The 13,867-nt window shown below is 52.3% G+C and overlaps 1 protein-coding gene across 5 annotated transcripts in view; it reads right to left on the bottom strand.

Annotated features, from left to right (window-relative positions):
• LOC118664243 (junctional adhesion molecule-like) overlaps positions 1 to 11,932 on the bottom strand; it is a 62,200-nt gene extending 50,268 nt beyond the window's left edge. For 3 of the 5 annotated variants that reach the window (XM_036324153.1, XM_036324154.1, XM_036324152.1), the window contains exon 1: positions 390 to 622. Coding sequence is in view for 2 of the 5 variants with exons in the window: in XM_036324147.1 (XP_036180040.1) it covers positions 629 to 795; positions 11,500 to 11,917 (585 nt within the window). In the remaining 3 variants the exon portion in view is untranslated. The other 2 variants (XM_036324147.1, XM_036324148.1) reach the window with 2 other exon arrangements.
• Positions 11,933 to 13,867: the final 1,935 nt, after the last annotated feature.

The raw sequence follows: 13,867 nt of genomic DNA, 5'->3' as shown, positions 1-13,867 counted from the left end.
CCATGGAGCCAAACCAGCCAGGGCAAGAGAAAGGGCTTTTTAACTAGACCTCCACATGGGATCTGAACCATAAATGCAGTCTACATGTGACACAAGGATACTGCTTCTACTATTAACAGACCATCTGTCACCGACAGCATCTGTCAGTCATCAAAGGAGCCACCTAAATCAGTGCTGAGGTTTACACTACGGGCGCGGCCAGCGGGTCCACAGAGCACAGGGCCAGAGCAGACACGCCCACGGAGGCCACCTGGGCGGCAGGAAGTGAGCTGTGAGAGAGGGATGCCTGCGCTGGGACCCAGAGGACCTTTCTCCCCACCGGTCCTGCAGGACCACTGAGCACACGGAACCTGAAAACAAAGCTGCGAAGCCAGGCCAACAGAACCCACCAGGAGGGAGCACCTCCAGCCACATGCCCTCTGAGCTTCGGACGAGCTTTTTCCTGTCCCTTATTTGCAACTCTTGCAGCGAAGAATGAACAGCCTCACGTGACCCAGTGACGGTCCGGCAGGTGACGCACAACCTCCAGTCTGAGACGGACGGCGGAGGGGCGCCTGGGCTCGGGGTGAAAGGGTCCCCGGCTGCGGAGCACAGGAGACGCAAGGACAGCTGTTTGCCACACACTTACTGACTCTGTGCGGCTGCTGCTGGGGGCCCGGTAGGTCCAGTCTATGGTGAGCTTGTCAGTGACAGACGACGTCGACTTGAAAATGCATTTCAACTTGATCTTCTCTCCGACGTAACCCCGGACATGCGCATCCACTTTAATCTCCAAGGTGAGGACCGTGTGAACACCTGATCAAAGCAAGCCAGACATTGGAAATGTGTTCATTTGGAATATACCGATGACTGAACAATAGAAACGCGCTACTTATCGTTTTTCAGGCTCTCATAAACACCATCGCAGCGAACACCTCCCCGTACCAGCCCGGGGGACCAGGCGTGGACATCCGCATCCATCACGGGCAGTGTTTTTGTCGTTTTACAATATGAAGTCGTAGGAGGAATGCTGGGTGAAACTGTAAAAGTGGGTTTTCCCAAACACTGATGCGTGGCTGGACTGGTGCGAACAAGTGGGTCAGCCCACAGCAGCACCACCACCCACGCCTCACTCCTCCAGGAACGTGTCGCTATTGAGGTCTGAGGGACTTCCCCCCAGACAGCGTGGCTGCAACCTGCAGCTGCACTGCCTCAACCACCGGCAGTGCGAATAGGAAAAAAGAACAGGACTTCATTTTTTGGTGTGTGTGTGTGTGTGTGTGTGTGTGTGTGTGTATGTGTGTGTGTGTGTGTTTTGTTTGTTTGTTTTTCAAAAAATCATATAAAACTGCTCTAAGGTTCTATCTAGCTTTGTTTTGGTTTTTCGGTCTTAAGGCTGGTTAATGACTCACACGTCCACTAAAAGTAAACCAGGGCGCCCTAGCCGGTTTGGCTCAGTGGATAGAGTGTCGGCCTGCAGGCTGAAGGGTCCCGAGTTCAACTCTGGTCAAGGTCACAAGCTTGGGTTGCAGGCTGGATCCCGAGTGGGGGGCCTAAAGGAGGCAGCCAATCAACGATTCTCTCTCATCATTGATGTTTCTATCTCTCTCCCTTTCTCTTCCTCTCTGAAATCAATAAAATATATTAAAGAAAAGAAAAACTTAAAAGTAAACCAGGGGGAGGAAAGCAAAACAACCTAATGCATTCTAAAATCCATCTACAGGCAGTCCCCGGGTTACGTCGGACTCAACGTACGTCGTTTCATGGTTACATCGCCATCTCCCACCTAAACTAATAAAAGGGTAAATGCTAATTAAACCGGGAGACCTTCCAGACAAAGCCATGGTGGCGGGGCCGAGGCAGAGGCGGTTAGGGGCCATCAGGCCAGAAGGGGAGGGCAATTGGAGGAGAGCAGGCTGGCCGGGGGTGGGGGCAGTTGGGGGTGAGCAAGCCAGCAGTGGGGGGCAGTAGGGGCCACTCAGGCCGGCAAGAAGGGCAGTTGGGGGCGAGTAGACCAACAAGCAGAGTGGTTAGGGGCCATCAGGCAGGCAGGCAGGTGAGCAGTTAGGAGCCAGCGGTCCCGGATTGTGAGAGGGATGTCTTACTGCCACAGGGATCGGGCCTAAACTGGCAGTCGGACATCCCCTGGGGGGTCCCAGATTGGAGAGGGTGCAGGCCAGGCTGAGGGACACCCCCTCACCCCATGCAAGAATTTTGTGCACTGGGCCACTAGTTTATAAAAAAAAAAAAAAAAAGTTGCATCATTTCAACGTATGTACATATGTGCTTTGTTTTTTTATTATTTATTTACCACAAGTAAAGGTCAGGAATTATCTTTCTTTTAAAGTTTTCTTACTGTTTCACTTCATTACCGCTGTGTATGTGCTCCATGTGAGTGACGTAGGTGCTTATGTAGGTGGGTTCTGACTTATGGCAAAAATCACATTACATCGCACCATAGGAACGGATCTCTGACGTAACCCAAGGACCTACCATATATAAAACCCTAATATGCAAATAGACCGAACAGCAGAACCACCAAACAACTGGTCGCTATGATGTGTAATGACCACCAGGGGGTGCGCATGGAATATGGCGGGCGTCAGCAGCAGGCAGCAGAGCACACCACGTGGCGGGCATCAGCTGCGACGGGATGGTGGAGCAGGTGAGTGGGGGCGCCAGACCAAGGCGGGGCGCCGGTCGCTGTCACTGGGCTGAGCCTCTGGTGGTTACTGAAAATTATTTGCTCCCACATGCTACAGTCCTGCCCAACACTCGCACCTGCTGCCAGCGCCAGCCCCACTCGCACCCACTGCCGGCCCCACTCACACCCGCTGCCGGTGCCGGAGCCGCGGCTCGCACCCACTGCCGGCCCCACTTACACCCGCTGCTGGTGCCAGAGCCACTGCTCGCACCCGCTGCCAGCACCTGGTGCCGGCCCTGATCGCTCGGCACTGTCAGCGGGTGTGAGCAGCAGCTGCCGGCCCCGATCGCCCCTCAGGGCTTCTCCACCTCCCCCTGCTCCTGAGGGGCAATCGGGACTGGCAGCCACCTCTTGCACCCGCTGCCAGTGATGGCCCCGCTTACACCCGCAGCCGGCCCTGCACGCACCCGCAGTCGGTGCCGGAGCCGCCACTCGCACCCACTGCTGGCACCCAGCACCAGTCCCGATCGCTTGTGCCGTCAGCAGATGGAAGCAGCAGCTGCTGGCCCAGACTGTCTCTGAGGGCTCCTCCACCTCCCCTGCTCCTGAGGGGTGATCGGGGCAGCAGTTGCCACTCGCACCCACTGACGGCGCCGGCCCCACTCGGACCTGCTGCTGGTACCAGCCCCAATCGCTCCACGCTGTCAGCAGGTGTGAGCGGGGCCGCCGATGTTAGCACGTGGGAGGGGAGTGGCAGCAATGGGGGTGCCAGCAGACAGGGGACTGGAGCCATGGCAGGAGGGGCCAGACGGGACACAGAGGATGAGTCAAGACCTGCCCCTGTGCCCACCGAGGCCCACAGTTCCTTTCAAGGTGCACAAATTCGTGCACTGGGCCCCTAGTGTAAAAATAAAAGCCCTGACCAGTTGCCCAGTGGTTAGAGTGTCAGCCTGCAGACCAAAGGGTCATGGGTTCGATTCCTCAGGTACCTCAGTTGCAGGTTCCCCAGCCCCCATTGGGGCAAGTGGGAGAGGCAACTAACTGATGTGTCTGATGAACCAGGAGCCACAGTTCGATTCTCAGTCAGGACACATGCCAGGTTGTGGGCTCGATCCCCAAGAGGGGGCGTGCAGGAGGCAGCCGATGGATTGTTCTCTCTCATCATTGATGTTTCTTTCCCTCTCCCTCTCTCTTCCTCTCTGACATCAATAAAAATATATTTTTTAAAGTAAAAATAAGATATCATTTTTAAATTCTCTAGAGACTTACTCTTTCCAAAACCACCTCCCATATCCAGCTCTGAAGCTCCACCCCCACAAGAGGGGGCCCTTCTTCTGACCACTCCCTCCGCCTCGGGGACAGTGAGCGGGACTCTCTCCCACGTGGGCGCCAGCTTTGAGGAAAGCAAGCCGCTGGGGCTGTGTCTTGCTCCTTCTCTAGGCAACGGCCCAGGCTCTGGGCTCACAGGGCAGGAGGATGAAGGCAGCAGCCGCACACGACCCCAAAGCCAAGCTCCCCGGGCAGCAGCCGGGGCGCACCCCGGCCCATGGCTCGCCGGCCCTGTGCCTTAGCAAGTTACTTTCCTGCTTCAGTCCCTCGCTCTGTGGGGATGGTCACAGCACGTCTCCCAGCAGCTCGGGAGGAATACATGGGTTAAGACACGTACAGCCCGAGAAGCCCAACCCGCCCAGAGCTCGTGCGCCAGCTCCATCAGAGCCTCCTCACAGCTGCCGCCTCAGTCCTGCCCACGCTCCCAGGCAGGCGGCCCCAGGCAGGCGAGTCCCAGCCAGGCCTGCCCTTCCGCTGCCTCAAGCCCTTTTCCTGCTCCTCTCCAGACAATCCAGTCCGTTCACATTCCTCTGGAAGGAGGACACCAGAGCTGCTCACAACTCTGCTAAGACCTGACCCGCCCACGATGACAGTGAGGATGACTGACAGTGACTTCTGGTTCGCCCACAGCGTCCTCTCTGCCGTTGATACCTCTGCGATGCAGTGCTGCCTGGAAGGCCTCCATCCCTCCGCCCAGCTCTCTCCGGGACCTTGCTCTTGAGCCACCTTGCATCACTCAAGAAGCAGGTGGGAAAGGATGGGTAAACTACGCTCTCCCGGACCCCAGTCCTTCCTCCTAAAGCATAAATGTAGCATTTTAACGTGTGGGTTTAGAATTAGACAGATCGGGGCTGCGATTTCTAGCCCACTTTCTAGCTGTAAGACCTGGATCACAGTCGCCTGATCTGCTCAAGCCCGTTTCCTCTGCTGGCAAATGGGAATAACAAGACCTACTTCACTGGATCGCGGGGAGGAGGCAATGAGATCAAATAATACCCACAAAGCGCGCAACACAGCACCTGAAACAGAAGCTTTCCATGGAGGTTATTATCATTAAAATAAACGTCACAGACATTCAAAGCCCTCCAAGAATTCTCTATCAGGCTGTAGCATAAAATCCAAATAGCGACGCCCTGAGCCAAACCTTTGCTTCTCCACCACTCCCCACCCACCCCCACCCATCCCCTTTCCCAGGCCCTGAACGTCCTGCCATTTCCTGCACGTACTGTTCTCCGTTCACACCGTATGCCTTGCCTTTGTCCCGAAGGATCTCCCCACCCCTATGAGTGCTGCCTGGGCGCCCCATCACACCAAGGTCACAGACCTTCACAACCCAGTCGAGCAGCAGCCCCCCCGACTCCCGCCCGAAGGCCCGGACGCAGCTCCCCGCATTTCTGAATGTTCTCACTGCATCGAGTACACAGTGCTCCTCCAGGGCACACACCGCTGGTTATCCTGTTTCAAAAGACAGTTTCTTCTGGGGAGAAACACCATTTACAGTGTTTCCAACATTCTCAACCCCTGCGCCCCGGGCCTGTGGCTGGCGTGCCGATGGAGGAACTCCCACCGCTGCACAGACAGTCACCGCAGGAACTCCTGAATCCACCCCCAGCGGAGCCCTGGATGAAGCCGGGGCCCTCTAACCAGCCCTGGCCAGCTCCTCTGTCTGACCCTTCAAACTGCCTTCTCTCTCACCCTCGGTGCCCATAAATCCCTCCCTCTCAGAAGACAATGTCTCCTCTTCTCCGCTCACCTCCCCACACCTGCATCCATCCTTGCTTCCCACCTCCTTTTCCTCTGCAAAGCCAGCTCCTCTGCGCAGCCCTGCGTCTCCCTCACAGCCCTGCTCCAGCGGAAAGCCCTCTCCACCGCCTCCAGCCTCCCTTCGGCACAGGCTCTCCCTCCCTCGGCCTCTAAGCACAGTCTCTCACCTTGAAACATAAGCGAACCAATAAATAACAACGAACAAAACAACAATCACCTTTCCTTGCCCTGTAATACTATCCTTATCAACTACTGCTCTCTTTCCTTCCTAAGCCCGGGTCGACACCCGCCATCTCCCTTTCCTCCCATCCCATCCACTTCCGGACCCCGAAAGCCCAAGCCGGACTCCCCTACCACTTCTGGCAAAGGGCATCGGGTCTGACAACTGCAAAACACAAGGAATTTTCTCTCCCGATTTTACTGGCTGTCTCCGCAGCAGCGACTACTTGACCTTCTCTATCCCAAGCTCCCAGGACAAATTCTCTCATTCATTCGCTCAACCTTCAAACATATATTCATTGAGCATCTGTTTTGTGTCACTTTCTCAGCAAGAAATTAAATGTGAGCAAAATAAATACACACCCAGGTTTGGAACTTAAAATACAGAAATTCAATACATTAATCAAATCATAATGACAAACTTTGGTAAGTGCTATGAAGAAAGACAGGAGAGTGGCTATGAAAACCCACCTGTGTGGTGGGGAGCAGGGAGCGGCTAAGCAGGCAGCCCTGAAAAGGCTACTTTTGAGATGAGTCCTGAAGGGCAAGAAAGTGAGAGAGGGAGGGTGTTCCAGGCAGAAGGCACAGCATGAGGGAACTGAGATGCAGGCAGTATGGCCTTAACCCAAAGGGCGGGGGTGGTCAGGAGAGACATAGATGAGATGAAATGAGATGAGATGAGATGAGATGAGATGAGATGAGATGAGATGAGGCTAGGAGGTAAGCAGGAACCAGATCATGTAGGACCTTAGAAATTGAGTCCTTATTCTTAGAGTAAGGGGAAGCCATGGGAAATGAGCGATAAGAGACATGACAAGGTCTGCATTTGTAAGAATGCTCTAGGGAAGACAATGAGGAGGAGCCAAGAGGAAAGAGAAGATGACTTAGGAGGCCACTGCGACAGTCCAGTGAGGATCAGGGAGCTGGAACTACGCTGGCGGCCATGGGCATGGAGGGGACAGGGAAGGCGATACCTTCCAGGTAACATCAGCCAGAACTGGTGACAGACACGATGTGGATGCTAGAGAGAGAGAGGTGTCAAGGACGCTCTCAGGTTGCTGACTTGGGATTGCCACTCGCTGACACACTCAGGGAAGACTAGAAAAGTACCAAGCTTGGAAGGAAAGAAAACGAGTTTTATGTTGGAGAAGCTTAAGGTGCCTTGGATGTATGTAAGAGATAATGTCAAGCGGGTAGCTGATTGAGGGCAGAGTCAGCAAACTATGGCTCATGGGCCAAGTCAGCCCACACCATCCACAAAAATACATCACACTGGCTCACTGCTGTACTGTCTCCGGGCGCTTTAGTGCTGCTCCAGCAGAGCTGAGCAGTTAACTGCAAGAGGCCACAAAGCCTAAAATATTTATTCTCTGTCCTTTACAAAAGGTTGCCAACCTTGGTTTAGAGCAAAGAATATGGGTTAGAGTTACAACCAGAATCTCTTTAGTCTCCCTCCAACCAACTCTCCACACTGATTGTGTTACACACACACTTCCCCATCTCTGATCATTTTTATAAAATCTCTTTCTAAGGCTCTTCCTTTCCTGCCCACCCCTTAATACTGGGGTTCCTTAGAGCTCCACCCTGAGCCCATGGTTCTTCATACAACACACTTTCCTGGATAATCCTGCCCACTTTTATAGATGCAACAACTGCCAACTGGCTAATGATTCCCCAACCTGTATCGCTAGCCACGACTGGCCTCTGGGTGCCCACGTGTGGCTGGGCATACCCCTGAATACCACCCCGCAGCACAAGTGGAATGGAATGACCTTGGTTGCGAGTTCGATCCTTTCCCCTCCTCTCCTTCCCTAACAATACACAGACTTGCTCTGGATGCCCACCCTTCCCCATGTAGCCCCTGGGGAAGATGCCTCGGGCCGACAGGGCCCAGGCAGGACACAGAAGGCATAAACGCTGAGATTTTGGAAAGCATATGGGCCACTTTTCAAAGGGACTTTCCAAAGGATCAAGGAAGCTGACAAAGGCACAGCCCTTGGCCACCCAAGCCTGAAGGAACAAAGGAAGACAATGCTGTTACCAGAGCCGGGTAGAGATGGCGTTACGGCCACCTACTAGGGGCTGCAGCCATGGCGGGCCTCGGCCACACAGGCCAGGGCACCACGGCAAGGGGCGAGCAGGGCAGGAACACCCTGGTGTCTTCCCCTCCTGCCCTCCAACCTCCTGCCAGTGCCGCCCAGTGACTAGACCTACGTGGAAGCCAATGGCAGGGAGCCCGGCTCTGAAGGGTCAGCCTTCCAGGGAGGAGAGAGCAGAGCGGGGAAGTGACTGGACCAGGTGAACAGAGCAAATGAGGTGTAACTAGCAACTGACCCTACCCCAGCCTGGGAGGTGGGGGCAGGACCAGACCGGATTAAAACAATCACTCCATCCAGAGGTGTGCTGGTAAACAGCTACAGGAAAAAAAATCCAAGCCCGGCCAGCATGGCTCGGTGGCTGAGTGTTGACCTATGAGCCAGGAGGTCCCGGTCTGATTCCCAGTCAGGTACATGCCGGGTTGCAGGCTAGGCCCCCAGTGAGGAGCGTGCCGGAGGCAGCCGATCAATGATACTCTCTCACCATTGATGTTTCTCTCACCCTCCCTCTCCCTTCCTTTCTGAAATCCATAAAAAAAAAAAAATTAAAAATTCAAATATGTAGGGTTTGACAATTTCTGTGATAAAATATTCCCACATGGCTAATTTCAAGCTACAAGGGTGAAGTCTCCGAAGGCTGTTAGGACGACATGTGCATACCCGGCTCCGAGAGCCAGTGGCAGCGGACCCCAGTCTATCACCCTCCTGACCACAGGGATGTCTGACCACATTTGTGCTCTGAGTTAACCCAGTAAAAGCATGTTTCAGAAAATTTGCTTGGCAAGTTATTTAATGCTTCCATGTCTTGTTTGTGTTCTTCTGTGTGTCTGGAGTCTTCCTCATTCCCTATCCCTAAGTAACTTTCATGCTTCTTTTAGATTTAATTCTATCCTGGCCAGGTACCTCAGTTGGTTAGAGCGTTGTCCCCATACACCGAGGTTGCAGGTTCAATCCCAGTCAGGGAACATACAAAAATCAACCAACGAATGCATAAACACATGGAACAACAAATTGATGTCTCTCTCTCTCAAACATAAGTAATTTTAGACATGGAAGAAATTTTTTAAATGACCAAACTCCCAATTTTGTACTCCCAGTTTTCCAAAATATAAATTTATCAGCCTTTGATTCATAAAACTGCCCATTTAAATGAAAAAGACTAACCGGTTTGGCTCAGTGGATAGAGCGTTGGCCTGCAGACTCAAGGGTCCCAGGTTCGATTCCGGTCAAGGGCATGTACCCTGGTTGTGGACACATACCCAGTGGGGAGTGTGCAGGAGGCAGCTGATCGATGTTTCTAACTCTCTATCCCTCTCCCTTCCTCTCTGTAAAAAAAATAAATAAATGAAAAAGAGATAAGTATAAGAACCTGAGGTGCCTAATCAGTTTATAGTACTCAGACAACTGATACAGCGGGACCACATTATGACTTAGGGAGAATTCAAGCACGCTAATAAATCAATGGGTCCTATCTTCGAAGAGTGAAGACAAATAAACATGGTATGAAACAAAGGTATCACCTAACAGATTCAAAAGATTGTTTTTAAAGGCTGAACCTTGAAAACACGCTCATTGAAGGAAGCTAGTCACACACGCCTACACTCACAAATCCACGTATTACAGGATTTCATTTACCTGAAGTGTCCAGAAACGAAAATCCTTAGCAATAGAAAGTAGACTGACGTATGCCAGGAGCGAGGGGAAGGAAGGAATGGGAGTGACTGTTCATGGATGTGGGATTTCTCTCCGGGGTGATGAAAATGATGCCAAATTGACTGTGCTAATGACTGTACAACTCTGTGAGTATACTAAAAGCCACCAAATTGTACACTTTAAATGGACAAATTGTATGGCATGTGAATTATATCTAAAAAAAAAAGTTATTTATAACCCAGCTGGCAGTGGTTGAGCATCCACCTATGAACCAGGAGGTCATGGTTCGATTCCTGGTCAGGGCACATCTCCAGGTTGTGGGCTTGGTCCCCAGTGTGGGGCGTGCAGGTGGCAGCCGGTCAGTGATTCTCTCTCATCATTGATGTTTCTCTCTCTCTCTCTCTCCCTCTCCCTTCCTCTCTGAAATCAATAAAAATATATATTTTTAAAAAACAACTTATATTTAAAAGGCAAAAGATAAATCAATTCATAAAGTACACAGATCATAAAATCAGCTTTTAATGTTTGAATTATTTGGTCTGCCAGATTTGATGCAGACTACATGTGAAATGGCATCAAGTTTAAGAACCCACCCACCATTTCTACTATTTTTTTTTCCTCAGTGTGACAATATTTGAACCTTACTGTGGGAGGGGTCTGGGATTATGAGGAGTGACAGGTCAACCTAAGTATTCTGTTGCAAAATAATTTAGCTGAAAAACTGGTCGCTTGTAATGACAGCAGCAGCTGGGAGGGATCAGGGAGTGTGCTGGCAGCAGGAATATTACTCATCAAACAAATAAAAACTTCCCCGCCTTCCGTGCTGAGATTTAGCACACCTTAAGTCTTCATGCTAAAGGTCCCCTTCAGAAGTTCCCATGACCCATAGGGATGTGTTACCATGGTAATGAGTCACTCTCCTGCTAGCTCTAGTAACAGGATTTCCCAGAAAGATACACACATACATATTTTCAAAAATCCAACAAATAATTGCAACGTAAAAATTAGACAATTAAGCTGGATTGAAATTTCTGCAATTTGGGAACTGCATGAAAGCAAAACTTACCCAAATTTTGAGAATAAGTCACAGTGTGGATACTGTACTTCTGATATCAGTTAATACTATACATTAAACTTCTAACAGAATTGATCTGCCCTTTCTTGTATTTAGAAAAATGTGCTATTAAAATGCTAAATCTTTTTCAACAAAATGCGCCTCTGCTACAAAACCAAATAACAGCGCGTCTTTCCTGTAACTAATAAAAGTTTTGTTTCCTAGGCTCTGATAATCGCCTCCCAAAAATAAAGTTACCAAGTCATGTTTTTCTTCCCCAAAATCCTGGGACAAGCTCCTGAACACTAGGACTGCCCCTGCCTCATCCTAACAGAGCCCGCAAACCCGCAGCCTAGCCGAGCCCCTGAAACCCGCACCAGACCGCGGTGGGCCCTAACCGGGGCCTCCCCGAACCCACGCGGCCCGGCCAGCGGGTCAGCCCCGGGCTCCCCAAGGTGCGGACCAGCCGAGGGGGTGGTGATCGCAGGGAGAGAGCATCCCCCCACGCCCCCTTCATTCCTGCCCCGAGACCCTCTCGGGAACCCGACCCGCGCCCGCCCCCAGCTCGGCGCGCTCACCCCGAAGGAGAGGACGCCCCCCGCCCCCCGCCCCGCGCTCACCCCGAAGGAGAGGACGCCCCCCGCCCCGCGCTCACCCCGAAGGAGCAGGACGCCCAGCAGCGCGAGCGGGACGCGGCCTGGAGCGGCTCCCCGCGGCTGCATCCCGACCGTCTCCCGTCTCCCGACTCCCGCGCGGCGCACCTTGTTTACCGCCCGTGACAGCGCAGGTGACACCGGAAGTGGCGCAGCGCAGGTGGCGGCGGAAACGCGTGAGATGGCGGTTCCGAGAGGCGGGAAGGGCTCTCCCGGACCGCGCCGCACCTGCGCACGACCCCCCACGCGGCGGGTGGTTCTCTGCTGCCTGGAACCGCGGCCCGGGCCTGGGCACTCCCTCCCTCGGCTGTTTCCCAGGACCTTCCACTCCCGCCGCTTGTCCCATCTCAGTGCCCATCTGCGTGCCCATCCGAATGCCCATCCGAGTGCCCATCTGAGTGCCCATCCGAATGCCCATCTGAGTGGCCATCCGAGTGCCCATCCGAATGCCCATCTGAGTGCCCATCCGAATGCCCATCCGAGTGCCCATCTGAGTGCCCATCCGAGTGCCCATCCGAATGCCCATCCTGAGTGCCCATCCGAATGCCCATCCGAGTGCCCATCTGCGTGCCCATCCAAATGCCCAAGTGGCCATCCGAGTGCCCATCCAAATGCCCATCTGAGTGCCCATCCGAATGCCCATCCGAGTGCCCATCCGAGTGCCCATCCGAATGCCCATCTGAGTGCCCATCAGAGTGCCCATCCGAGTGCCCATCTGAGTGCCCATCTGAGTGCCCATCCGAAAGCCCATCTGAGTGCCCATCCGAGTGCCCATCTGAGTGCCCATCCGAATGCCCATCTGAGTGCCCATCTGAGTGCCCCAGGACAGACTTCTGTGACAGCTCAGAGATAACCTGGGATCGGATCAGAACCGATGTGCTGGGCCTGCGCGGTGACAGCGCCTTTAGGTGGAGCTGCTAGGTCACCAAGTCAGCACCTGCTTGAATTGGTGTTTATTAAAGTGCTGTTGACGGTGCAGTGACAGCAGTTCTCAACCTGTGGGTCGATCCTTTGGGGGTCGAAGGACCCTTTCACAGGGGTCGCCTATGACCATCAGAAAACACATATATAATTACATATTGTTTTTGTGATTAATCACTATGCTTTAATTATGTTCAATTTGTAACAATGAAATTGGGGGTCACCACAACATGAGGAACTGGATTAAAGGGTCGCGGCGTCAGGAAGGTTGAGAACCACTGGATTAAACCATTACAGCATGGGGGGCAGGAAGACACTGATGTTTGTCCCTTCTCTGGGACAATGAAGAGGTGAGGTTTTCACAGAGCTTGCCGTGAAGTGAAGAGATGGCCTCACCTTCTTCTGAAAAAGAAATAGACGGTACCTGCTTTCATCACTAGTCAACCTGGCATCTCAGGATATTGAATGAAAGCAAGAGGGGAACTGAACTCTGTTCAGCTTTTGGGGAAATGTCATAACTTTCCATTTTTAACTCTCATTCCTCTAATACAGTGGTTCTCAACCTTGGCTGCACGTTAGAATCACCTGGGAATCTTTTTAAAATCCTGATTTCTGGGCCTCATCCTCCGGAAATTCCGTTTCTTTGTTATGGGGTGGGGCCACAACATTAGTAACAAAGAAACAGAATTTCTGGAGGATGAGGCCCAGAAATCAGGATTTTAAAAAGATTCCCAGGTGATTCTAATGTGCAGCCAAGGTTGAGAACCACTGCGTGAAAACTGGTGGTTTTCACCTTTAAGAAGCTAATGAAAGAGTCCCAAATGGAATAGCTGATATATGCCCTTGAAAGTACAGGAAATAGGCCTCTGCGGTCCATCTCCAGCAAAGCCAACTTTTAGTGCAGAAAACTAGCAGCATGTTGCCAGTTGATACTGAATTTTCAGGGTGGGGGTTCGGGGGAGGCGGAGCAAAGGATATAGGGAGGAGGGGAAAGGGTATGAGCATAAAAAACTGTGTGCAGACCAGCAGCACATTTTCCAGGAAGATCTGCCCTCCGCAGCTAGACAAGGGGAGGTGGAGACAACTAGAAAAGGCCTCAGCCCATTTTTAAAAATAATCCAATAGGAGACAATAAGACCTAGGCAAGGTGGGGGCGGAAGGGGGGGGCTGCTAACCCCACAGTACTCAGCCAACGAGCAACCAGGGGAGGGGCTCCGGGACTAGGGATAAAAGGCCTGGAATCCACGCTCCCAGGGTACCTGCTCAACCAGACACCCGATCTTGCAAGACGCATTAAAAGTCTCATTTTTTGCTATTCTTCTGTCTCCAAGTCTGTTATCTGAATGCAGACAGGTGAGTGTTTCTCACAAAAGAATCCCCAACTAGGTAGCTTGTTGTGCCGGATTCTGAGTTACCCATGGCAATGAGAAAATTCTGCGAAACTCCCTATCAGTTTATTTCTCCAGTAGACATTAATCTGCCTATTATTAACTTCCAGGCTGCCAGGAAGAAAATTTCCAGTGAAGGTGAAATACATACCCATCTGTTTTCTGTT

Source organism: Myotis myotis, unplaced genomic scaffold (genome assembly GCF_014108235.1).
Source record: "Myotis myotis isolate mMyoMyo1 unplaced genomic scaffold, mMyoMyo1.p scaffold_m19_p_10, whole genome shotgun sequence".
NCBI lineage: Eukaryota > Metazoa > Chordata > Mammalia > Chiroptera > Vespertilionidae > Myotis > Myotis myotis.
Note: the sequence above shows the minus strand (reverse complement) of the source record. Positions and strands in the feature narration are given on the sequence as shown.